At 58.4% G+C, this 25,736-nt stretch overlaps 1 protein-coding gene, 1 long non-coding RNA gene and 1 other non-coding gene across 5 annotated transcripts in view; 2 read left to right on the top strand and 1 right to left on the bottom strand.

Moving 5' to 3' along the window:
* ern1 (endoplasmic reticulum to nucleus signaling 1) overlaps positions 1 to 17,827 on the bottom strand; it is a 40,079-nt gene extending 22,252 nt beyond the window's left edge. The window contains exons 1-9 of the mRNA XM_031894216.1: positions 17,690 to 17,827; positions 14,101 to 14,224; positions 8,466 to 8,499; positions 7,152 to 7,224; positions 4,277 to 4,349; positions 3,970 to 4,092; positions 3,002 to 3,103; positions 2,661 to 2,922; positions 151 to 229 (exon numbers count right to left, since the gene is read on the bottom strand). Coding sequence (XP_031750076.1) covers positions 151 to 229; positions 2,661 to 2,922; positions 3,002 to 3,103; positions 3,970 to 4,092; positions 4,277 to 4,349; positions 7,152 to 7,224; positions 8,466 to 8,499; positions 14,101 to 14,224; positions 17,690 to 17,728 — 909 coding nt within the window. The 5' untranslated portion in view covers positions 17,729 to 17,827. The remainder of the gene's footprint in view (positions 1 to 150; positions 230 to 2,660; positions 2,923 to 3,001; positions 3,104 to 3,969; positions 4,093 to 4,276; positions 4,350 to 7,151; positions 7,225 to 8,465; positions 8,500 to 14,100; positions 14,225 to 17,689) is intronic.
* Positions 17,828 to 17,946: 119 nt separating this feature from the next.
* On the top strand, positions 17,947 to 19,463 carry LOC116407937. Of its 3 annotated transcripts, none has more exons than XR_004220623.1 (2): positions 17,947 to 18,294; positions 19,305 to 19,463. It is a non-coding gene; the product is annotated as an uncharacterized LOC116407937 (long non-coding RNA). The 3 variants fall into 3 exon arrangements; XR_004220622.1 differs by lacking the exon at positions 17,947 to 18,294 and adding an exon at positions 18,301 to 18,448; XR_004220624.1 differs by lacking the exon at positions 17,947 to 18,294 and adding an exon at positions 18,360 to 18,444.
* Positions 19,464 to 19,562: 99 nt separating this feature from the next.
* Positions 19,563 to 19,695, top strand: LOC116408102. Its single transcript, XR_004220736.1, has one exon. It is a non-coding gene; the product is annotated as a small nucleolar RNA SNORA50 (small nucleolar RNA).
* The last annotated feature ends 6,041 nt before the right edge of the window (positions 19,696 to 25,736 follow it).

The raw sequence follows: 25,736 nt of genomic DNA, 5'->3' as shown, positions 1-25,736 counted from the left end.
ATACAAAGCAGTGGGGCTTATTCTACTCAGCGGGGCCCCCAGGGGAACCCCCCCCCCCCCATTATGCACACTGAAACCCAATGGGGGCTCCCCCCAATGTTACTGCAATGCTTGGAGGTAACTGCTGAACCCCCAAAAGGGGCAACTTACCACCACGGTGACGCCCTCATGGACCAGCGAGGGGGAAGCGTAGAGACTGGCGGAGTATTTGCCCACGTACAGGGTCGGCCTGAGGGGAAACGACAGTCAGTGGCACAGTGGGGGCTGCTCTTACCCCCCCAGTACAGGAAAGGATTGGGGGGCCCTGTGAGCTCGCTCAGTGGCACAGTGGGGGCTGCCCTTACCCCCCAGTACAGGAAAGGATTGGGGGGCCCTGTGAGCTCACTCAGTGGCACAGTGGGGGCTGCCCTTACCCCCCAGTACAGGAAAGGATTGGGGGGCCCTGTGAGCTCGCTCAGTGGCACAGTGGGGGCTGCCCTTACCCCCCAGTACAGGAAAGGATTGGGGGCCCTGTGAGCTCGCTCAGTGGCACAGTGGGGGCTGCCCTTACCCCCCAGTACAGGAAAGGATTGGGGGGCCCTGTGAGCTCGCTCAGTGGCACAGTGGGGGCTGCCCTTACCCCCCAGTACAGGAAAGGATTGGGGGGCCCTGTGAGCTCGCTCAGTGGCACAGTGGGGGCTGCCCTTACCCCCCAGTACAGGAAAGGATTGGGGGGCCCTGTGAGCTCGCTCAGTGGCACAGTGGGGGCTGCCCTTACCCCCCAGTACAGGAAAGGATTGGGGGGCCCTGTGAGCTCGCTCAGTGGCACAGTGGGGGCTGCCCTTACCCCCAGTACAGGAAAGGATTGGGGGGCCCTGTGAGCTCACTCAGTGGCACAGTGGGGGCTGCCCTTACCCCCCAGTACAGGAAAGGATTGGGGGCCCCTGTGAGCTTGCTCAATGGGGGCTGCCCTTACCCCCCAGTACAGGAAAGGATTGGGGGGCCCTGTGAGCTCGCTCAGTGGCACAGTGGGGGCTGCTCTTACCCCCCAGTACAGGAAAGGATTGGGGGGCCCTGTGAGCTCGCTCAGTGGCACAGTGGGGGCTGCCCTTACCCCCCAGTACAGGAAAGGATTGGGGGGCCCTGTGAGCTCACTCAGTGGCACAGTGGGGGCTGCCCTTACCCCCCAGTACAGGAAAGGATTGGGGGGCCCTGTGAGCTCGCTCAGTGGCACAGTGGGGGCTGCCCTTACCCCCCAGTACAGGAAAGGATTGGGGGGCCCTGTGAGCTCACTCAGTGGCACAGTGGGGGCTGCCCTTACCCCCCAGTACAGGAAAGGATTGGGGGGCCCTGTGAGCTCGCTCAGTGGCACAGTGGGGGCTGCCCTTACCCCCCAGTACAGGAAAGGATTGGGGGGCCCTGTGAGCTCGCTCAGTGGCACAGTGGGGGCTGCCCTTACCCCCCAGTACAGGAAAGGATTGGGGGGCCCTGTGAGCTCGCTCAGTGGCACAGTGGGGGCTGCCCTTACCCCCCAGTACAGGAAAGGATTGGGGGGCCCTGTGAGCTCGCTCAGTGGCACAGTGGGGGCTGCCCTTACCCCCCAGTACAGGAAAGGATTGGGGGGCCCTGTGAGCTCGCTCAGTGGCACAGTGGGGGCTGCCCTTACCCCCCAGTACAGGAAAGGATTGGGGGGCCCTGTGAGCTCGCTCAGTGGCACAGTGGGGGCTGCCCTTACCCCCCAGTACAGGAAAGGATTGGGGGGCCCTGTGAGCTCACTCAGTGGCACAGTGGGGGCTGCCCTTACCCCCCCAGTACAGGAAAGGATTGGGGGCCCCTGTGAGCTTGCTCAATGGGGGCTGCCCTTACCCCCCAGTACAGGAAAGGATTGGGGGGCCCTGTGAGCTCGCTCAGTGGCACAGTGGGGGCTGCTCTTACCCCCCAGTACAGGAAAGGATTGGGGGGCCCTGTGAGCTCGCTCAGTGGCACAGTGGGGGCTGCTCTTACCCCCCAGTACAGGAAAGGATTGGGGGGCCCTGTGAGCTCGCTCAGTGGCACAGTGGGGGCTGCTCTTACCCCCCAGTACAGGAAAGGATTGGGGGGCCCTGTGAGCTCGCTCAGTGGCACAGTGGGGGCTGCTCTTACCCCCCAGTACAGGAAAGGATTGGGGGGCCCTGTGAGCTCGCTCAGTGGCACAGTGGGGGCTGCCCTTACCCCCCAGTACAGGAAAGGATTGGGGGGCCCTGTGAGCTCGCTCAGTGGCACAGTGGGGGCTGCTCTTACCCCCCAGTACAGGAAAGGATTGGGGAGCCCTGTGAGCTCGCTCAGTGGCACAGAAATGGAGGTGTGGCCCCTGATGGACTTACCGGAGGGCCCCTAATGGCTTCCCATGATGCACCTGCCCGGTCCCTCCCAAGCCAGAAGCTCCCGTTATCGGAGGGCCCCTAACGGCTTCCCATGATGCACCTGCCCGGTCCCTCCCAAGCCAGAAGCTCCCGTTATCGGAGGTCCCCTAACGGCTTCCCATGATGCACCTGCCCGGTCCCTCCCAAGCCAGAAGCTCCCATTATCGGAGGGCCCCTAACGGCTTCCCATGATGCATCTGCCCGGTCCCTCCCAAGCCAGAAGCTCCCGTTACCGGAGGGCCCCTAACGGCTTCCCATGATGCACCTGGGGGTACGTACATGAGTTTGCTCTTGGTCTCGGTCTCTTTGGGGAAGGGATATTTCCACTTGGTGATGCGGCCGACCTCGCCGGACATGAAGGTGAGATAGCGCAGGGTCTCCACGGCAACGTTGGTGTGTGGCGCCTTCCTCAGGCCGTCCCGCTGCCACATGTATAGTGCCACCACTGGCGACGCGTAGTTCTGTATCCACAGCACGTCCCCCGACTCGCTGTCCACCGTCACCACCATGCCATCCCCATTGGACACAAAGTGGGACATTTCTGGGAGGGACAGAGCGATTGGCTATGAGCTGCGCAACTGCCTGGCCTCTCCCACCTAGCGAGATTGGGCTGCACTTACTGTATTCGGTGCCCTCGTCGGGCAGGGTGGCGGCATAGTCATGATACGTGGCGTTCCAGCGCAGCTCCTTATTCTTCGTGTCGTACATAGTGATGGTGTATTCTGTAACGCAAACCCACGGCATCAGCAAGGATATGGGCAAACTTAGGGGGCTGTTCCTGCTGAATTGTGCTTAGTACAGGGGAATCCCTATGTGCCATAGTTTTATGGTATCTCTCTGTACAGGCTATGGGCAAACTTAGGGGGCTGTTCCTGCTGAATTGTGCTTAGTACAGGGGAATCCCTATGTGCCATAGTTTTATGGTATCTCTCTGTACAGGCTATGGGCAAACTTAGGGGGCTGTTCCTGCTGAATTGTGCTTAGTACAGGGGAATCCCTATGTGCCATAGTTTTATGGTATCTCTCTGTACAGGATATGGGCAAACTTAGGGGGCTGTTCCTGCTGAATTGTGCTTAGTACAGGGGAATCCCTATGTGCCAAAGTTTTATGGTATCTCTCTGTACAGGATATGGGCAAACTTAGGGGGCTGTTCCTGCTGAATTGTGCTTAGTACAGGGGAATCCCTATGTGCCATAGTTTTATGGTATCTCTATGTACAGGCTATGAGCAAACTTAGGGGGCTGTTCCTGCTGAATTGTGCTTAGTACAGGGGAATCCCTATGTGCCATAGTTTTATGGTATCTCTCTGTACAGGCTATGGGCAAACTTAGGGGGCTGTTCCTGCTGAATCGTGCTTAGTACAGGGGAATCCCTATGTGCCATAGTTTTATGGTATCTCTCTGTACAGGCTATGGGCAAACTTAGGGGGCTGTTCCTGCTGAATTGTGCTTAGTACAGGGGAATCCCTATGTGCCATAGTTTTATGGTATCTCTCTGTACAGGCTATGGGCAAACTTAGGGGGCTGTTCCTGCTGAATTGTGCTTAGTACAGGGGGTCCCTATGTGCCATGGTATCTCTCTGGGTACCTGTCCTGCCCAGGTAGAGCAGCGAGGTGGACGGACAGAGACTGTCGGTGAAGGAGGACGTCAGAGTCTGTTGCTTCTCCCCAGTCACCAGGTCAATGACGAACCAAATGTCCTGCTTCTTGCCTGCAATGGGACGGGGGGGGGGGGGGTAAATCAGTAGAACTGCCCCAATAAGGAAACCCCAGTGCCCTTGGGGAGGGTGGCAGCCTGCAGCGCTTGGGCGCTGATCTCACAGAGCCCCTCCCGGATCAGTCTGGCAGCTCCAGTCAGGGGGCGGGGCTACTGCAGGGGCATTAGCGGGACTCACCCATGTACAAGACACCGTCTGAGCTCCGGCAGGGAGAGGCCTGGACCAACTCTGGGATTGTAAATGGCAGTTTCTGTGGGAAGAGAAAAGCACAGAGTGAGTGAAAGAATTGCCGAGTGGGGGTCCGGGGGGGATGCAGGCTCCGGCATGTCCGGGTCACAGTCTCAGTGTTTCCCCAAAGAGCCCCTCCCTCCTGCGACTGTGAGATTTATAGCTGCAATAAATAGGAACCATTGTTTGCTATGGGGCAAGTCACACACAGCTACCCACTGCATTGCAGCAACAGTCCCACAGAGAGTTGCCCCTAGCTGATAGGGTGTGCGGCCACTTACCTGCCAGGCAGGAAGAACAGAATTGTACCCACCCCTTCCTACCAAAAGTATCCAGTTTATATTGATTATGGAAATAAGTCTGGCAACTTAGCCATAAAGCAGGGCTGGGATACTCAAATTGGGTTAGGTTGCCAGACTTATTTCCATCCTATCTGATCCCCCCCCCGCATTGTAAGCAGCAGTCCTGCCCTGCTTTATGGCTGAGATTCTAGCTATCTGTATAACAGAGCATTCTGTCATAGTGGCACAGATCCTATCTGATCCCCCCATTGTAAGCAGCAGTCCTGCCCTGCTTTATGGCTGAGATTCTAGCTATCTGTATAACAGAGCATTCTGTCACAGTGGCACAGATCCTATCTGATCCCCCATTGTAAGCAGCAGTCCTGCCCTGCTTTATGGCTGAGATTCTAGCTATCTGTATAACAGAGCATTCTGTCACAGTGGCACAGATCCTATCTGATCCCCCCATTGTAAGCAGCAGTCCTGCCCTGCTTTATGGCTGAGATTCTAGCTATCTGTATAACAGAGCATTCTGTCACAGTGGCACAGATCCTATCTGATCCCCCCATTGTAAGCAGCAGTCCTGCCCTGCTTTATGGCTGAGATTCTAGCTATCTGTATAACAGAGCATTCTGTCACAGTGGCACAGATCCTATCTGATCCCCCCATTGTAAGCAGCAGTCCTGCCCTGCTTTATGGCTGAGATTCTAGCTATCTGTATAACAGAGCATTCTGTCACAGTGGCACAGATCCTATCCCCCCCCATTGTAAGCAGCAGTCCTGCCCTGCTTTATGGCTGAGATTCTAGCTATCTGTATAACAGAGCATTCTGTCACAGTGACACAGATCCTATCTGATCCCCCCATTGTAAGCAGCAGTCCTGCCCTGCTTTATGGCTGAGATTCTAGCTATCTGTATAACAGAGCATTCTGTCACAGTGGCACAGATCCTATCTGATCCCCCCCCCCCCCCCCCCCATTGTAAGCAGCAGTCCTGCCCTGCTTTATGGCTGAGATTCTAGCTATCTGTATAACAGAGCATTCTGTCACAGTGGCACAGATCCTATCTGATCCCCCCATTGTAAGCAGCAGTCCTGCCCTGCTTTATGGCTGAGATTCTAGCTATCTGTATAACAGAGCATTCTGTCACAGTGGCACAGATCCTATCCCCCCATTGTAAGCAGCAGTCCTGCCCTGCTTTATGGCTGAGATTCTAGCTATCTGTATAACAGAGCATTCTGTCACAGTGGCACAGATCCTATCTGATCCCCCCCATTGTAAGCAGCAGTCCCGCCCTGCTTTATGGCTGAGATTCTAGCTATCTGTATAACAGAGCATTCTGTCACAGTGGCACAGATCCTATCTGATCCCCCCATTGTAAGCAGCAGTCCTGCCCTGCTTTATGGCTGAGATTCTAGCTATCTGTATAACAGAGCATTCTGTCACAGTGGCACAGATCCTATCTGATCCCCCCATTGTAAGCAGCAGTCCTGCCCTGCTTTATGGCTGAGATTCTAGCTATCTGTATAACAGAGCATTCTGTCACAGTGGCACAGATCCTATCTGATCCCCCCATTGTAAGCAGCAGTCCTGCCCTGCTTTATGGCTGAGATTCTAGCTATCTGTATAACAGAGCATTCTGTCACAGTGGCACAGATCCTATCTGATCCCCCCCATTGTAAGCAGCAGTCCTGCCCTGCTTTATGGCTGAGATTCTAGCTATCCGTATAACAGAGCATTCTGTCACAGTGGCACAGATCCTATCTGATCCCCCCATTGTAAGCAGCAGTCCTGCCCTGCTTTATGGCTGAGATTCTAGCTATCTGTATAACAGAGCATTCTGTCACAGTGGCACAGATCCTATCTGATCCCCCCCATTGTAAGCAGCAGTCCTGCCCTGCTTTATGGCTGAGATTCTAGCTATCTGTATAACAGAGCATTCTGTCACAGTGGCACAGATCCTATCTGATCCCCCCCCCCCATTGTAAGCAGCAGTCCTGCCCTGCTTTATGGCTGAGATTCTAGCTATCTGTATAACAGAGCATTCTGTCACAGTGGCACAGATCCTATCTGATCCCCCCATTGTAAGCAGCAGTCCTGCCCTGCTTTATGGCTGAGATTCTAGCTATCTGTATAACAGAGCATTCTGTCACAGTGGCACAGATCCTATCTGATCCCCCCCCCCCCCCATTGTAAGCAGCAGTCCTGCCCTGCTTTATGGCTGAGATTCTAGCAATCTGTATAACAGAGCATTCTGTCACAGTGGCACAGATCCTATCTGATCCCCCCCATTGTAAGCAGCAGTCCTGCCCTGCTTTATGGCTGAGATTCTAGCTATCTGTATAACAGAGCATTCTGTCACAGTGGCACAGATCCTATCTGATCCCCCCCATTGTAAGCAGCAGTCCTGCCCTGCTTTATGGCTGAGATTCTAGCTATCCGTATAACAGAGCATTCTGTCACAGTGGCACAGACCCTATCTGACCCCCCCCCTAAGCTGAGCCTACAGCGCCCCCTTACAGAGGAAGGGGAATAGCTACTTACCGTCAGCCCTTCCTTGTTCTTGCTCCCCAGAGTGTAGAGGCTGCCATCGTTGGGGTCGGGGAGGAAAGCCGGCCTGAAAGCATAGCAAGTATATGGGTGGGTGACATGGGTGCTGCCACAGTGAAGGCGGGCAGGCAGTGGGTGCTGCTATAGTGAAGGCCGGCAGGCAGTGGGTGCTGCTACAGTGAAGGCCGGCAGGCTGGGCACAAGCACAATATGGGGCCCTGTGGGGTTACTGCAGAGCCCCAGGAATGGAGGGGCCCCTAATCAATAAGTCATTTCAATATAACATGATAGGATATAGCAATGTTTTGGGGCCCTAAATTAATTTACTGTGGGGCCCAGTAGCACACAGTTACGCCAGTGGGGCCCAGTAGCATACAGTTACGCCAGTGGGGCCCAGTAGCATACAGTTACGCCAGTGGGGCCCAGTAGCACACAGTTACGCCAGTGGGGCCCAGTAGCACACAGTTACGCCAGTGGGGCCCAGTAGCACACAGTTACGCCAGTGGGGCCCAGTAGCACACAGTTACGCCAGTGGGGCCCAGTAGCACACAGTTACGCCAGTGGGGCCCAGTAGCACACAGTTACGCCAGTGGGGCCCAGTAGCACACAGTTACGCCAGTGGGCCCAGTAGCACACAGTTACGCCAGTGGGGCCCAGTAGCACACAGTTACGCCAGTGGGGCCCAGTAGCACACAGTTACGCCAGTGGGGCCCAGTAGCATACAGTTACGCCAGTGGGGCCCAGTAGCATACAGTTACGCCAGTGGGGCCCAGTAGCATACAGTTACGCCAGTGGGGCCCAGTAGCGTACAGTTACGCCAGTGGGGCCCAGTAGAGTATAGTTACGCCAGTGGGGCCCAGTAGAGTATAGTTACGCCAGTGGGGCCCAGTAGAGTATAGTTACGCCAGTGGGGCCCAGTAGCGTATAGTTACGTCAGTGGGGCCCAGTAGCATATAGTTACGCCAGTGGGGCCCAGTACTATGCCCAGCTTCCATCAGCTGCGACATGGCGGCACTGCTTCATGCCCATATGGCTACTATAGTTGCTCAGTGGCCTCCCCACAGTATATAAGCTCTTACTTGGGCCCCAGACAACCTCTGTTCCCGCTGAAACCGGTATAAATCATTGCCTATTTCTTATCATTCAGCCCAAGATGTTTCTGGACTAGAACCCCCAGCATTCCTTCAACTTATCATTTAGGCTGAAAGAATGATGGGAGTTGTAGTCCAACAGCACCAGGCAGAGGAAGGAGTCACAGCGCTCAGAGAATGCAGCCAATAGTAGAGGCCAATAGGATAAAGAACTTACTCTGCTACATGCGTCGGAACTTGCAGGACTGGATCTGCAGAGAGAAGAGCAAGAAAAGCCTTTATTGGAATCCCACCAATCAAATGTCTCCCAAGGGCTGGAACCTGCCCAATTCTACCTGCCCCAGGGCAACACATACATGGGAATAGGGCAAGAGCCTGACCCCGAGTATCACTCATGTATTATAAGGGATAATGTACCCCCTACTGTAAATGATAAGGATATTAGCAGTCACTGAGGGGTTCTGTGCCCCCCATATAAAGGCACAAGGCTGCAGGCTGAGTTATACAGGGAACTCTGAGTATCACTCATGTATTATAAGGGATAATGTACCCCCTACTGTAAATGATAAGGATATTAGCAGTCACTGAGGGGTTCTGTGCCCCCCATATAAAGGCACAAGGCTGCAGGCTGAGTTATACAGGGAACTCTGAGTATCACTCATGTATTATAAGGGATAATGTACCCCCTACTGTAAATGATAAGGATATTAGCAGTCACTGAGGGGTTCTGTGCCCCCCATATAAAGGCACAAGGCTGCAGGCTGAGTTATACAGGGAACTCTGAGTATCACTCATGTATTATAAGGGATAATGTACCCCCTACTGTAAATGATAAGGATATTAGCAGTCACTGAGGGGTTCTGTGCCCATATACAGGGGATGTACTGTATTAATCTCCAGTAGATATGAGATAGTTGTACATGGTGCCTGATCCCAATCACCTTGGGTGAGTGCTGGTACTGGGGAGCCCCCATATCTGTGCGGAGCGGAGGGGTTTGGGACCCTGAATGCTGATCGCAGCTGCAAATATTTATAACGGGGGAGAGTTGGTTGCAGAGTTTCTCTCGGGTCTGTGCGTGTTGGGAAGGCTGAGGGATCCACTAGATCTCCCAGGGATTTAATATTGTGACGAGGCCAATACATGACGTTGTGTAGTGACCTGAATTGTGGTAAGTGTTGGTTACCCCGGAGCGGAAGCCTAGTCGTGAGTAAGGGGGGGGGGGGGGGGGGGGGGGGAGTAGGGTGAGTAAGGGCGGCGGGGGAGTAGGGTGAGTAAGGGCGGCGGGGGAGTAGGGTGAGTAAGGGCGGCGGGGGAGTAGGGTGAGTAAGGGCGGCGGGGGAGTAGGGCGAGTAAGGGCGGCGGGGGAGTAGGGCGAGTAAGGGCGGCGGGGGAGTAGGGCGAGTAAGGGCGGCGGGGGAGTAGGGCGAGTAAGGGCGGCGGGGGAGTAGGGCGAGTAAGGGCGGCGGGGGAGTAGGGCGAGTAAGGGCGGCGGGGGAGTAGGGCGAGTAAGGGCAGCGGGGGAGTAGAGCGAGTAAGGGCAGCGGGTGAGTAGGGTGAGTAAGGGCAGCGGGGGAGTAGGGTGAGTAGGGTGAGTAAGGGCAGCGGGGGAGTAGGGTGAGTAAGGGCAGCGGGGGGAGTAGGGCGAGTAAGGGCAGCGGGGGAGTAGAGCGAGTAAGGGCAGCGGGTGAGTAGGGTGAGTAAGGGCAGCGGGGGAGTAGGGTGAGTAGGGTGAGTAAGGGCAGCGGGGGAGTAGGGGTGAGTAAGGGCAGCGGGGGAGTAGGGTGAGTAAGGGCAGCGGGGGTGTAGGGTGAGTAAGGGCAGCGGGGGGAGTAGGGCGAGTAAGGGCAGCGGGGGAGTAGGGCGAGTAAGGCAGCGGGGGAGTAGGGCGAGTAAGGGCAGCGGGGGAGTAGGGCGAGTAAGGGCAGCGGGGGAGTAGGGCGAGTAAGGGCAGCGGGGGAGTAGGGGGAGTAGGGTGAGTAGGGGGGAGTAGGGGAGTAGGGGTGAGTAAGGGCAGCGGGGAGTAGGGTGAGTAAGGGCAGCGGGGGAGTAGGGTGAGTAAGGGGCAGCGGGGGAGTAGGGTGAGTAAGGGCAGCGGGGGAGTAGGGTGAGTAAGGGCAGCGGGGGAGTAGGGTGAGTAAGGGCAGCGGGGGAGTAGGGTGAGTAAGGGCAGCGGGGGAGTAGGGTGAGTAAGGGCAGCGGGGGAGTAGGGTGAGTAAGGGCAGCGGGGGAGTAGGGTGAGTAAGGGCAGCGGGGGAGTAGGGTGAGTAAGGGCAGCGGGGGAGTAGGGTGAGTAAGGGCAGCGGGGGAGTAGGTGAGTAAGGGCAGCGGGGGAGTAGGGTGAGTAAGGGCAGCGGGGGAGTAGGGTGAGTAAGGGCAGCGGGGGAGTAGGGTGAGTAAGGGCAGCGGGGGAGTAGGGTGAGTAGGGTGAGTAAGGGCAGCGGGGGAGTAGGGTGAGTAAGGGCAGCGGGGGAGTAGGGTGAGTAGGGTGAGTAAGGGCAGCGGGGGAGTAGGGTGAGTAGGGTGAGTAAGGGCAGCGGGGGAGTAGGGTGAGTAGGGTGAGTAAGGGCAGCAGGGGAGTAGGGTGCTATGGTGCCAGCTTTACGCCGGATGGTTAGAGTTGTTGGCAGGGGGGCTTTAAGCGGTCGGTAGGAACATGGCTCAGGCCTTCCTGGGAGCCTCGTTGCCTGGAGCTGTGTATTTGGGCTATAGGGGTCGTGGATAAAGCACCGGTGTATCTGTGAGGCCAGGGAGTAGTGATAAAGTGGGGGGTGGAGCTATAGGGGTCGTGGATAAAGCACCGGTGTATCTGTGAGGCCAGGGAGTAGTGATAAAGTGGGGAGTGGAGCTATAGGGGTCGTGGATAAAGCACCGGTGTATCTGTGAGGCCAGGGAGTAGTGATAAAGTGGGGAGTGGGGCAGGGGAGCTATAGGGGTCGTGGATAAAGCACCGGTGTATCTGTGAGGCCAGGGAGTAGTGATAAAGTGGGGAGTGGGGCTATAGGGGTCGTGGATAAAGCACCAGTGTATCTGTGAGGCCAGGGAGTAGTGATAAAGTGGGGAGTGGGGCTATAGGGGTCGTGGATAAAGCACCAGTGTATCTGTGAGGCCAGGGAGTAGTGATAAAGTGGGGAGTGGGGCAGTGGGGCTATAGGGGTCGTGGATAAAGCACCAGTGTATCTGTGAGGCCAGGGAGTAGTGATAAAGTGGGGAGTGGGGCAGGGGAGCTATAGGGGTCGTGGATAAAGCACCGGTGTATCTGTGAGGCCAGGGAGTAGTGATAAAGTGGGGAGTGGGGCAGTGGGGCTATAGGGGTCGTGGATAAAGCACCAGTGTATCTGTGAGGCCAGGGAGTAGTGAAAGTGGGGAGTGGGGCAGGGGAGCTATAGGGGTCGTGGATAAAGCACCAGTGTATCTGTGAGGCCAGGGAGTAGTGATAAAGTGGGGAGTGGGGCAGTGGGGCTATAGGGGTCGTGGATAAAGCACCAGTGTATCTGTGAGGCCAGGGAGTAGTGATAAAGTGGGGAGTGGGGCAGTGGGGCTATAGGGGTCGTGGATAAAGCACCGGTGTATCTGTGAGGCCAGGGAGTAGTGATAAAGTGGGGAGTGGGGCAGTGGGGCTATAGGGGTCGTGGATAAAGCACCGGTGTATCTGTGAGGCCAGGGAGTAGTGATAAAGTGGGGAGTGGGGCAGGGGAGCTATAGGGGTCGTGGATAAAGCACCGGTGTATCTGTGAGGCCAGGGAGTAGTGATAAAGTGGGGAGTGGGGCAGGGGAGCTATAGGGGTCGTGGATAAAGCACCGGTGTATCTGTGAGGCCAGGGAGTAGTGATAAAGTGGGGAGTGGGGCAGGGGAGCTATAGGGGTCGTGGATAAAGCACCGGTGTATCTGTGAGGCCAGGGAGTAGTGATAAAGTGGGGAGTGGGGCAGGGGAGCTATAGGGGTCGTGGATAAAGCACCGGTGTATCTGTGAGGCCAGGGAGTAGTGATAAAGTGGGGAGTGGGGCAGTGGGGCTATAGGGGTCGTGGATAAAGCACCAGTGTATCTGTGAGGCCAGGGAGTAGTGATAAAGTGGGGGGTGGAGCTATAGGGGTCGTGGATAAAGCACCAGTGTATCTGTGAGGCCAGGGAGTAGTGATAAAGTGGGGGGTGGGGCTATAGGGGTCGTGGATAAAGCAGCGGTGTATCTGTGAGGCCAGGGAGTAGTGATAAAGTGGGGGGTGGGGCTATAGGGGTCGTGGATAAAGCACCGGTGTATCTGTGAGGCCAGGGAGTAGTGATAAAGTGGGGGGTGGGGCTATAGGGGTCGTGGATAAAGCAGCGGTGTATCTGTGAGGCCAGGGAGTAGTGATAAAGTGGGGGGTGGGGCTATAGGGGTCGTGGATAAAGCACCAGTGTATCTGTGAGGCCAGGGAGTAGTGATAAAGTGGGGGGTGGGGCTATAGGGGTCGTGGATAAAGCAGCGGTGTATCTGTGAGGCCAGGGAGTAGTGATAAAGTGGGGGGTGGGGCTATAGGGGTCGTGGATAAAGCAGCGGTGTATCTGTGAGGCCAGGGAGTAGTGATAAAGTGGGGGGTGGGGCTATAGGGGTCGTGGATAAAGCACCAGTGTATCTGTGAGGCCAGGGAGTAGTGATAAAGTGGGGAGTGGGGCAGGGGAGCTATAGGGGTCGTGGATAAAGCACCGGTGTATCTGTGAGGCCAGGGAGTAGTGATAAAGTGGGGGGTGGGGCTATAGGGGTCGTGGATAAAGCAGCGGTGTATCTGTGAGGCCAGGGAGTAGTGATAAAGTGGGGGGTGGAGCTATAGGGGTCGTGGATAAAGCAGCGGTGTATCTGTGAGGCCAGGGAGTAGTGATAAAGTGGGGGGTGGGGCTATAGGGGTCGTGGATAAAGCACCAGTGTATCTGTGAGGCCAGGGAGTAGTGATAAAGTGGGGGTGGAGCTATAGGGGTCGTGGATAAAGCAGCGGTGTATCTGTGAGGCCAGGGAGTAGTGATAAAGTGGGGAGTGGGGCTATAGGGGTCGTGGATAAAGCAGCGGTGTATCTGTGAGGCCAGGGAGTAGTGATAAAGTGGGGGTGGGGCTATAGGGGTCGTGGATAAAGCAGCGGTGTATCTGTGAGGCCAGGGAGTAGTGATAAAGTGGGGAGTGGGGCTATAGGGGTCGTGGATAAAGCACCGGTGTATCTGTGAGGCCAGGGAGTAGTGATAAAGTGGGGGGTGGGGCTATAGGGGTCGTGGATAAAGCACCGGTGTATCTGTGAGGCCAGGGAGTAGTGATAAAGTGGGGAGTGGGGCAGTGGGGCTATAGGGGTCGTGGATAAAGCACCGGTGTATCTGTGAGGCCAGGGAGTAGTGATAAAGTGGGGAGTGGGGCAGTGGGGCTATAGGGGTCGTGGATAAAGCAGCGGTGTATCTGTGAGGCCAGGGAGTAGTGATAAAGTGGGGAGTGGGGCAGTGGGGCTATAGGGGTCGTGGATAAAGCAGCGGTGTATCTGTGAGGCCAGGGAGTAGTGATAAAGTGGGGGGTGGGGCTATAGGGGTCGTGGATAAAGCACCAGTGTATCTGTGAGGCCAGGGAGTAGTGATAAAGTGGGGGGCTAGGGGGGCGCATAGTTTCACCCCGGCCATTCTGGGGGCTGATAAAGAAGGGGACGCGCTGATTTCAGTACAGAACTTGTTAGGGACTAAGGGGGCTCCTCACCGGCGAGTGCATGGGCACGATGAGCTTCTACCCTCCCTGCTGCGGGGCTGGGGCCCCCCTGTACCCCCTGACTGATGCATTACAGGACACACAAGGAACAAAATGGCGCAGGACAATCCCCCCCCCCCCAGCAGAACCCCCCTTTTACCTTCTTTCAGGGACCACCTGATGGCGCCAGTGCGCTTACTGATGGCGTGAAGGCTCCCATCCAGCGTGGAGACAAAGAGCAGCGTCTCTGGCAGGGAGACTGTGGTACTGCCGCTCCCCCCCCACTGCAAAACCACAAATAGATTGTTAGCCCACCTGCCCAGCAATCCATTATACAAACAAGGGGTTAACATGTAGCTGAATCCTCCTCAGCCACCAGGTGGCACCACAGAGCAGGAGGGCCGCCCATGTGACTGGTGAGCATGGCAGATAGTTGGCATGAGGGGTGGCACTGCACAGGACAAAATGGCTGCCTCTGGGGGCACAAGAACAGCTGGGGGCCTGGGCATGTTCTACCCACGTGTCTCTTAGGCAGGAGGGCCCCTGACATGATTTCAGCGTAGGAGCTGGGACCCTCCAGCTGGAAGGGCAATTCTGCCAGCGCAGAGACAATACATGGCACTAGTGGCACAGAGAGCTCTGACTGGCATCAGCCTGGCGGCCCCACTAAGTGCCCATTTCTGCCAGTTTGTCAGGAAACCTCAGGGGCAGAAACAGCGCAGAGAGCTGCAGCCACACGTTGGTTTCTTATGTGGCGCCTGTGTGTCGGCTCTGTGTGCGGCAGGGGGGCTGCCAGCATATGGGGCAAGAACAGCGTGGCAGCGCCTTCCCACCCACCCACAAGGGCAACAGCGCGGCAGTGCCTTCACACCCACAGGGGCCACAGGGCTGCAGCGTCTTCCCACCCACCCACGGGGCACAACATGGCAGCGCCTTCCCACCCACCCACCGGGCACAATGTGGCAGCGCCTTCCCACCCACAGGGTGGCAGCGCCTTCCCACCCACCCATGGGGAACCACGTGGCAGCGCCTTCCCACCCACCCACGGGGAACCACGTGGCAGCACCTTCCCACCCACCCACAGGGCGGCAGCGCCTTCCCACCCACCCACAGGGAACCACGTGGCAGCACCTTCCCACCCACCCACAGGGCGGCAGCGCCTTCCCACCCACCCACGGGGAACCACGTGGCAGCACCTTCCCACCCACCCACAGGGCAGCAGCGCCTTCCCACCCACCCACAGGGAACCACGCGGCAGCGCCTTCCCACCCACCCACAGGGAACCACGTGGCAGCGCCTTCCCACCCACCCACAGGGAACCACGTGGCAGCGCCTTCCCACCCACCCACAGGGAACCACGTGGCAGCGCCTTCCCACCCACCCACAGGGAACCACGTGGCAGCGCCTTCCCACCCACGGGGAACCACGTGGCAGTGCCTTCCCACCCACAGGGGCACAATGTGGCAGCGCCTTCCCACCCACGGGGAACCACGTGGCAGCGCCTTCCCACCCACAGGGGCACAATGTGGCAGCGCCTTCCCACCCACCCACAGTGCGGCAGCGCCTTCCCACCTACCCACAGGGGCCACAGCACGGCAGTACCTTCCCACCCACAGGGGCACAGCGTGACAGAAGGCTTGCCCCTAGTGCCCGGGGGCAGATAAGTTGCACAAAGAGGCTGGGGCAGTACCAGCGCTGGGCACAGAGACCTCCCCGTCCCACATGGAGAACTGAACGTTCTAGAAGCAAATATTTTCCTTTCTCAGATACAGAACAAACACAGACGCAGACACCTACCCCCTCCCAGTGCCCATACGGTACAGCATATATTGCCCCGTGATCGGCACCTACCCCTTCCCAGCGCCCATACGGTACAGCATATATTGCCCCGTGATCTGCACCTACCCCTTCCCAGCGCCCATACGGTACAGCATATATTGCCCCGTGATCGGCACCTACCCCTTCCCAGCGCCCATACGGTACAGCATATATTGCCCCGTGATCTGCACCTACCCCCCTCCCAGCGCCCATACGGTACAGCATATATTGCCCCGTGATCTGCACCTACCCCTTCCCAGCGCCCATACGGTACAGCATATATTGCCCCGTGATCTGCACCTACCCCCCTCCCAGCGCCCATACGGTACAGCATATATTGCACTGTGATCGGCACCTACCCCCTCCCAGTGCCCGTACAGGGGGCAGGCGGGAGACATATGGGGGGCAGGCGGGAGACATATGGGGGGCAGGCGGGAGACATATGGGGGGCAGGCGGGAGACATATGGGGGGCAGGCGGGAGACATATGGGGGGTATAGGGGAGGAGCAGTGAGGCAGGGAGATAGCGGGTAGGAAAGTGGGGATGGAACCCAGACAAGTGACTAAGGGGCAGGTACGGGGGGGGCAGATAGCCGGCAGGTACGGGGGGGGCAGATAGCCGGGCAGGTACGGGGGGGGCAGATAGCCGGGCAGGTACGGGGGGGGCAGATAGCCGGGCAGGTACGGGGGGGGGCAGATAGCCGGGCAGGTACGGGGGGGGGGGGGGCAGATAGCCGGGCAGGTACGGGGGGGGGCAGATAGCCGGGCAGGTACGGGGGGGGGCAGATAGCCGGGCAGGTACGGGGGGGGGCAGATAGCCGGGCAGGTACGGGGGGGGCAGATAGCCGGGCAGGTACGGGGGGGGCAGATAGCCGGGCAGGTACGGGGGGGGCAGATAGCCGGGCAGGTACGGGGGGGGGGCAGATAGCCGGGCAGGTACGGGGGGGGCAGATAGCCGGGCAGGTACGGGGGGCAGATAGCCGGGCAGGTAGGGGGGGCAGATAGCGGCAGGTACGGGGGGGCAGATAGCCGGGCAGGTACGGGGGCAGATAGCGGGCAGGTACGGGGGGGCAGATAGCCGGGCAGGTACGGGGGGGGGCAGATAGCAGGGCAGGTACGGGCGGGGGGGGCAGATAGCCGGGCAGGTACGGGGGGGCAGATAGCAGGGCAGGTACGGGGGGGGCAGATAGCCAGGCAGGTACGGGGGGGGGCAGATAGCAGGGCAGGTACGGGGGGGGCAGATAGCCGGGCAGGTACGGGGGGGCAGATAGCAGGGCAGGTACGGGGGGGCAGATAGCCAGGCAGGTACGGGGGGGGCAGATAGCCAGGCAGGTACGGGGGGGGCAGATAGCCAGGCAGGTACGGGGGGGGCAGATAGCAGGGCAGGTACGGGGGGGCAGATAGCCAGGCAGGTACGGGGGGGGGCAGATAGCCAGGCAGGTACGGGGGGGGCAGATAGCCAGGCAGGTACGGGGGGGGCAGATAGCAGGGCAGGTACGGGGGGGGGGGCAGATAGCCGGGCAGGTACGGGGGGGGCAGATAGCCGGGCAGGTACGGGGGGGGCAGATAGCCAGGCAGGTACGGGGGGGGCAGATAGCCAGGCAGGTACGGGGGGCAATAGCCAGGCAGGTACGGGGGGGCAGATAGCCAGGCAGGTACGGGGGGGGGCAGATAGCCAGGCAGGTACGGGGGGGGGGGCAGATAGCCGGGCAGGTACGGGGGGGGGGCAGATAGCCGGGCAGGTACGGGGGGGGGGGCAGATAGCCGGGCAGGTACGGGGGGGGCAGATAGCCGGGCAGGTACGGGGGGGGGCAGATAGCCGGGCAGGTACGGGGGGGGGGCAGATAGCCGGGCAGGTACGGGGGGGGGCAGGTACGGGGGGGGGCAGGTACGGGGGGGGGGCAGGTACGGGGGGGGGGGCAGGAAACTCACCGTGAGGAAGAGCAGCAGGAGGGCCAGCAGAGGCGCCATGTCTCGGTTCCTGCGGGGCTCACGGTATAAAGCTCAGTATCCCGGTAGGAACCGCCATTCCCCACACACAAGCTCCTGCTTTTCCGGTAGGCGTTCCCTAACACGGACAGCCCCCTTCTGGCGTCACCTGGGAGGGAGTGGATTAGGCCCAGGAAACTCCACTCTGATCCCGCCCCTTTGGGCAAGACCAACAGTTGTAGGTGGGGGACAGACAAGGAAACCCCCACAAGAAAAGCTCCTAATGGCGCGTCGGCTACAGACAATTGGGGAGGGCGCAGCTTGCTGGCAGCAGAATGAGGGCAAAGAATAGCCACGGTTGCTAAGGGACACATATTCGGGGTAACGGGGTAAATAGGCGATGGGAATAAAACCCTTTTGCTCATTTCACTGACGCACAGTCCGAGCCTTTCGCCGCTTATAGTGCGCAAACTCCCGCCAAACAGCAGAGGGCGCTCCTGTCTTTTTGTGTCCCAGCGCTCCGCCCCCAGCCCTGTCACATGGCGGTGACGCGGCGCGGCTATATAAGGAGCGCAGAAGGCCGCGGAGCTTCCTTTCCCGGAGTGCAGGTGAGTTGGGCCGGAGGCTGCGGGGATCGTGTTGTTGGTATGAGAGGGTGTTGGCGGCACGGTGATGAGTTTAGCGCGTTAGACTTCTGATGCTGATGAGGTCACAATTCCGACCTGATGCCGCCTGGGTCCCTGCGTGTGAGGCTGATTGTGGGTAATTGCAAGGCCGGGCAGTGAGGCCGGGTATGGGCCGGGTATTAATATGCCATGGGCCGGGCCTAGGTATGCAGTGAGGCCGGGTATGGGCCGGGGGCGAGGCCGGGTATGGGCCGGGGGGCAGCGAGGCCGGGTATGGGCCGGGGGGCAGTGAGGCCGGTATGGGCCGGGGGGCAGTGAGGCGGGTATGGCCGGGGCCGGGCCGGGTATGGGCCGGGGGGCAGCGGCCGGGGGGCAGCGGGCCGGTATGGGCCGGGGGCAGCGGGGCCGGGGTATGGCCGGGGGGCAGCGAGCCGGGTATGGGCCGGGGGGCAGTGAGGCCGGGTATGGGCCGGGGGGCAGTGAGGCCGGGTATGGGCCGGGGGGCAGCGAGGCCGGGTATGGGCCGGGGGGCAGCGGGGCCGGGGGCAGCGGGGCCGGTATGGGCCGGGGCAGCGGGGCGGGTATGGCGGGGGCAGCGAGCCGGTATGGGCCGGGGGGCAGCGAGGCCGGGTATGGCCGGGGCAGCGGGCCGGTATGGGCGGGGCAGCGAGGCCGGGTATTGGGCCGGGGGCAGCGAGCCGGGTATGCCGGGGGCAGCGAGGCCGGGTATGGGCCGGGGGCAGCGAGGCCGGGTATGGGCCGGGGGGCAGCGAGGCCGGGTATGGGCCGGGGGGCAGCGAGGCCGGGTATGGGCCGGGGGGCAGCGAGGCCGGGTATGGGCCGGGGCAGTGAGGCTCTGGGCCTGAGTATGGAGGGGAAGGGCAAGAGGATAGGCTGCTGGGGTTAATGCAAGGATTCTAACACTCTGAGAGCAGTAGGCAGGGTAATATGGGGCATTTGCATCACTTACCCCATGTATATCTTTTTCTCAGGCTGGAAGGTGCCAGAAGAGTGGGTGCCAGGCTGGAAGGTGCCAGAAGAGTGGGTGCCAGGCTGGAAGGTGCCAGAAGAGTGGGTGCCAGGCTGGAAGGTGCCGTAGGAGCGGACACTGTATGTGCCACTTGCCCTACCAATAAAGTGTGGTAACCCCATCCCTGTGTCTTGTCTTTATTGGGTCCCCCATCCCCTGCCACCGTGTCTGTTGGGGGGGGGGGGGGGGGGGGGCTTATTCTCATCCCCCGTTGGCCCCTACGCGCTGCCTTTGAACCTGTGAGTTGCCCCAGTGGCCTCGCTGGCCAAGCAGCAGCGCAAGAGCAATGGGCTGGTTATAACTGGTGCGTCTCAGCCCGCCCTGAGCTGCGCTTTTAACTACCCGCTACAGTTGCGCAGGGAAAGCGCCTCTGGGGGGGGGCCCCTGTTTGTTTCAGTAGAACACAGGGCTTGCTAGAGAGGTTGCTTCCCATGTACATCTCGGGGCCCCACAGAGAGAACTTGTTCTGAAAGGGAAAGCTTAACAAACAGCAGGATGAAAGTTTTGGCCCAGTGATATGCCCATAAGGCTAATGCCAGCGGGGGTGAGGGGCAGATATTCTGGGCAAGTGGAAAAGCGCTTGCTGAAAATGCCACCCTACACCCCCGACATGTGGCTGCGCCCTAATGAATGGGATACGCGTGGGTGCAGGTACATGGAGCCCATATGCACATAATAATGAGAGACTTTCAAACTGCTGTGCATATGGGCTCCATGTACCTGCACCCACGCGTATCCCATTCATTAGGGCGCAGCCACATGTCGGGGGTGTAGGGTGGCATTTTCAGCAAGCGCTTTTCCACTTGCCCAGAATATCTGCCCCTCACCCCCGCTGGCATTAGCCCAATAATGTGTGTGTGTGTGGGGGGGGGGTGAGATATTTATATACACACAGTATATTGCAGAGCTGCTTAGGATTAGAGTAGCCAGTCAGACGTGACCTAGGGATGTATTGTTGGGTTACAGTTAGAATGCTGTCAGTCTCGCACTATAATGTCGGGGTTCCCTAACGTTACACAGTCAGTCACTGGCTGGCTACAGATTTGGGGTTAGAACAAGGGGGCAGAGCCACTAACAGCCAATCAGATGTGACAGACCTGACTCGCTGGGGGAGACTGACCCCTGAAACACTGTAACACAAGGCAGCAGCCTGACAGACCTGACTCGCTGGGGGAGACTGACCCCTGAAACACTGTAACACAGGGCAGCAGCCTGACAGACCTGACTCGCTGGGGGAGACTGACCCCTGAAACACTGTAACACAAGGCAGCAGCCTGACAGACCTGACTCGCTGGGGGAGACCGACCCCTGAAACAGTGTAACACAGGGCAGCAGCCTGACAGACCTGACTCGCTGGGGGAGACTGACCCCTGAAACAGTGTAACACAAGGCAGCAGCCTGACAGACCTGACTCGCTGGGGGAGACTGACCCCTGAAACACTGTAACACAAGGCAGCAGCCTGACAGACCTGACTCGGTGGGGGAGACTGACCCCTGAAACACTGTAACACAAGGCAGCAGCCTGACAGACCTGACTCGCTGGGGGAGACTGACCCCTGAAACAGTGTAACACAAGGCAGCAGCCTGACAGACCTGACTCGGTGGGGGAGACTGACCCCTGAAACAATGTAACACAGGGCAGCAGCCTGACAGACCTGACTCACTGGGGGAGACTGACCCCTGAAACACTGTAACACAGGGCAGCAGCCTGACAGACCTGACTCGCTGGGGGAGACTGACCCCTGAAACACTGTAACACAAGGCAGCAGCCTGACAGCCCTGACTCGCTGGGGGAGACTGACCCCTGAAACAGTGTAACACAAGGCAGCAGCCTGACAGACCTGACTCGCTGGGGGAGACTGACCCCTGAAACAGTGTAACACAAGGCAGCAGCCTGACAGACCTGACTCGCTGGGGGAGACTGACCCCTGAAACACTGTAACACAAGGCAGCAGCCTGACAGACCTGACTCGGTGGGGGAGACTGACCCCTGAAACAGTGTAACACAAGGCAGCAGCCTGACAGACCTGACTCGCTGGGGGAGACTGACCCCTGAAACAGTGTAACACAAGGCAGCAGCCTGACAGACCTGACTCGGTGGGGGAGACTGACCCCCTGAAACAGTGTAACACAAGGCAGCAGCCTGACAGACCTGACTCACTGGGGGAGACTGACCCCTGAAACAGTGTAACACAAGGCAGCAGCCTGACAGACCTGACTCGCTGGGGGAGACTGACCCCTGAAACAGTGTAACACAAGGCAGCAGCCTGACAGACCTGACTCGCTGGGGGAGACTGACCCCTGAAACAGTGTAACACAAGGCAGCAGCCTGACAGACCTGACTCGGTGGGGGAGACTGACCCCTGAAACAGTGTAAAACAGGGCAGCAGCCTGACAGACCTGACTCGGTGGGGGAGACTGACCCCTGAAACAGTGTAACACAAGGCAGCAGCCTGACAGACCTGACTCGCTGGGGGAGACTGACCCCTGAAACAGTGTAACACAAGGCAGCAGCCTGACAGACCTGACTCGCTGGGGGAGACTGACCACTGTAACACAGGGCAGCAGCCTGACAGACCTGACTCGGTGGGGGAGACTGACCCCTGAAACAGTGTAACACAAGGCAGCAGCCTGACAGACCTGACTCGCTGGGGGAGACTGACCCCTGAAACTGTGTAACACAGGGCAGCAGCCTGACAGACCTGACTCGCTGGGGGAGACTGACCCCTGAAACAGTGTAACACAGGGCAGCAGCCTGACAGACCTGACTCGCTGGGGGAGACTGACCCCTGAAACACTGTAACACAGGGCAGCAGCCTGACAGACCTGACTCGCTGGGGGAGACTGACCCCTGAAACACTGTAACACAAGGCAGCAGCCTGACAGACCTGACTCGCTGGGGGAGACTGACCCCTGAAACTGTGTAACACAGGGCAGCAGCCTGACAGACCTGACTCGCTGGGGAGACTGACCCCTGAAACTGTGTAACACAGGGCAGCAGCCTGACAGACCTGACTCGCTGGGGGAGACTGACCCCTGAAACAGTGTAACACAAGGCAGCAGCCTGACAGACCTGACTCACTGGGAGAGACTGACCCCTGAAACAGTGTAACACAAGGCAGCAGCCTGACAGACCTGACTCACTGGGGGAGACTGACCCCTGAAACACTGTAACACAAGGCAGCAGCCTGACAGACCTGACTCGCTGGGGGAGACTGACCCCTGAAACAGTGTAACACAAGGCAGCAGCCTGACAGACCTGACTCACTGGGAGAGACTGACCCCTGAAACAGTGTAACACAAGGCAGCAGCCTGACAGACCTGACTCGCTGGGGGAGACTGACCCCTGAAACAGTGTAACACAAGGCAGCAGCCTGACAGACCTGACTCGCTGGGGGAGACTGACCCCTGAAACAGTGTAACACAAGGCAGCAGCCTGACAGACCTGACTCACTGGGGGAGACTGACCCCTGAAACACTGTAACACAAGGCAGCAGCCTGACAGACCTGACTCGCTGGGGGAGACTGACCCCTGAAACAGTGTAACACAGGGCAGCAGCCTGACAGACCTGACTCGCTGGGGGAGACTGACCCCCTAAACAATGTAACACAAGGCAGCAGCCTGACAGACCTGACTCGCTGGGGGAGACTGACCCCTGAAACAGTGTAACACAAGGCAGCAGCCTGACAGACCTGACTCGCTGGGGGAGACTGACCCCTGAAACAGTGTAACACAAGGCAGCAGCCTGACAGACCTGACTCACTGGGGGAGACTGACCCCCTAAACAATGTAACACAAGGCAGCAGCCTGACAGACCTGACTCGCTGGGGGAGACTGACCCCTGAAACAGTGTAACACAGGGCAGCAGCCTGACAGACCTGACTCGCTGGGGGAGACTGACCCCTGAAACAGTGTAACACAGGGCAGCAGCCTGACAGACCTGACTCGCTGGGGGAGACTGACCCCTGAAACATTGTATAAAAAGTAACAACCAGGAGTTCAGAAAATGCTGCTTTCTATAGCTCACTCCCCCCACCTATGCTCTCACTCGCTGACTGATGCCCCACTTAAACTACCTGGACAAGTCCCTGTAACCTTGCCAAGGGGCATGGGTAGAGGATGGGGCACATACGTGTCACCCACACACGCTGCCGACAGAAAGAGAGCGCAGGGAGGAACCATGGGGAGAATGGAGCAGTTTATTGGAATTACCCAGACATGTAGTGCAGACAGACGGGGCACTGCCCACAGTTAGTGCATTGAGTCATATGACCTGGATTGGGCAGTTTGGGCACACAGAATTTACAGTATGTGAGAACATGCAGACTGGGGAGAGACCAACCCACACATAGGGGGGGGGCACTAAGAGGAAATGAGATGTACAAGGCCCCAGAGTGATGTGCCAATCACCTCTATCCTGTGCCCCTGGCACTGGGCCATTTGCTATAGCAAGAAAAAAGCATATGGCACTCAGGACTACAAACAAGGGTAATACCCTTTTAAAAGTTTATTGCGTAAACTTTTAAAAGGGTATTACCCTTGTTTGTAGTCCTGAGTGCCATATGCTTTTTTCTTGCTATAGTGTATTTGGAGGGTGCCGATCCCTCTAGCAGTGTGCACCGGACAAATTAACTTTTGAGAGAGAGGGTGTGCGGATAAGGTCTCTGTGGACTGGGCCATTTGCTGCCACAGAATGTGCTGTGCCCTCCCAGGTGCAAACACATCTCATTGTGCCAATCATGCCAGAACATTATGTGGCCCTGTACCTATTCGCTCAGTAGCGGGGGCGTAACATTCTGTACCCACCATGCCCAGTTACAGAGCTCTGATTCTCTGTACTTCCTGCTCCTGGGCTGCTCTCTTTCCCATGGTCAGGCAGGAACCCCCCCCCCCGGGTAAGTGAATCCAATCTCCCCCCAGTACTTACCCAGGTACAGAGCTCTGATTCTCTGTACTTCCTGCTCCTGGGCTGCTCTCTTTCCCATGGTCAGGCAGGAACCCCCCCCCCCCTGGGTAAGTGAATCCAATCTCCCCCCAGTACTTACCCAGGTACAGAGCTCTGATTCTCTGTACTTCCTGCTCCTGGGCTGCTCTCTTTCCCATGGTCAGGCTGGAACCCCCCCCCCTGGGTAAGTGAATCCAATCTCCCCCCAGTACTTACCCAGGTACAGAGCTCTGATTCTCTGTACTTCCTGCTCCTGGGCTGCTCTCTTTCCCATGGTCAGGCAGGAACCTCCCCCTGGGTAAGTGAATCCAATCTCCCCCCAGTACTTACCCAGGTACAGAGCTCTGATTCTCTGTACTTCCTGCTCCTGGGCTGCTCTCTTTCCCATGGTCAGGCAGGAACCTCCCCCTGGGTAAGTGAATCCAATCTCCCCCCAGTACTTACCCAGGTACAGAGCTCTGATTCTCTGTACTTCCTGCTCCTGGGCTGCTCTCTTTCCCATGGTCAGGCAGGAACCCCCCCCCCCCTGGGTAAGTGAATCCAATCTCCCCCAGTACTTACCCAGGTACAGAGCTCTGATTCTCTGTACTTCCTGCTCCTGGGCTGCTCTCTTTCCCATGGTCAGGCAGGAACCTCCCCCTGGGTAAGTGAATCCAATCTCCCCCCAGTACTTACCCAGGTACAGAGCTCTGATTCTCTGTACTTCCTGCTCCTGGGCTGCTCTCTTTCCCATGGTCAGGCAGGAACCCCCTCCCCCTGGGTAAGTGAATCCAATCTCCCCCCAGTACTTACCCAGGTACAGAGCTCTGATTCTCTGTACTTCCTGCTCCTGGGCTGCTCTCTTTCCCATGGTCAGGCAGGAACCTCCCCCTGGGTAAGTGAATCCAATCTCCCCCCAGTACTTACCCAGGAACAGAGCTCTGATTCTCTGTACTTCCTGCTCCTGGGCTGCTCTCTTTCCCATGGTCAGGCAGGAACCCCCTCCCCCTGGGTAAGTGAATCCAATCTCCCCCCAGTACTTACCCAGGTACAGAGCTCTGATTCTCTGTACTTCCTGCTCCTGGGCTGCTCTCTTTCCCATGGTCAGGCAGGAACCCCCCCCTGGGTAAGTGAAGCCAATCCTCCCCCCAGTACTTACCCAGGTACAGAGCTCTGATTCTCTGTACTTCCTGCTCCTGGGCTGCTCTCTTTCCCATGGTCAGGCAGGAACCCCCCCCGGGTAAGTGAATCCAATCTCCCCCCAGTACTTACCCAGGTACAGAGCTCTGATTCTCTGTACTTCCTGCTCCTGGGCTGCTCTCTTTCCCATGGTCAGGCAGGAACCCCCCCCTGGGTAAGTGAATCCAATCTCCCCCCAGTACTTACCCAGGTACAGAGCTCTGATTCTCTGTACTTCCTGCTCCTGGGCTGCTCTCTTTCCCATGGTCAGGCAGGAACCTCCCCCTGGG

This window comes from Xenopus tropicalis, chromosome 10 (assembly GCF_000004195.4).
Source record: "Xenopus tropicalis strain Nigerian chromosome 10, UCB_Xtro_10.0, whole genome shotgun sequence".
Lineage (NCBI taxonomy): Eukaryota > Metazoa > Chordata > Amphibia > Anura > Pipidae > Xenopus > Xenopus tropicalis.
The sequence above is the reverse complement of the archived record's forward strand: the minus strand, read 5'-3'. Positions and strand labels throughout refer to the sequence as shown.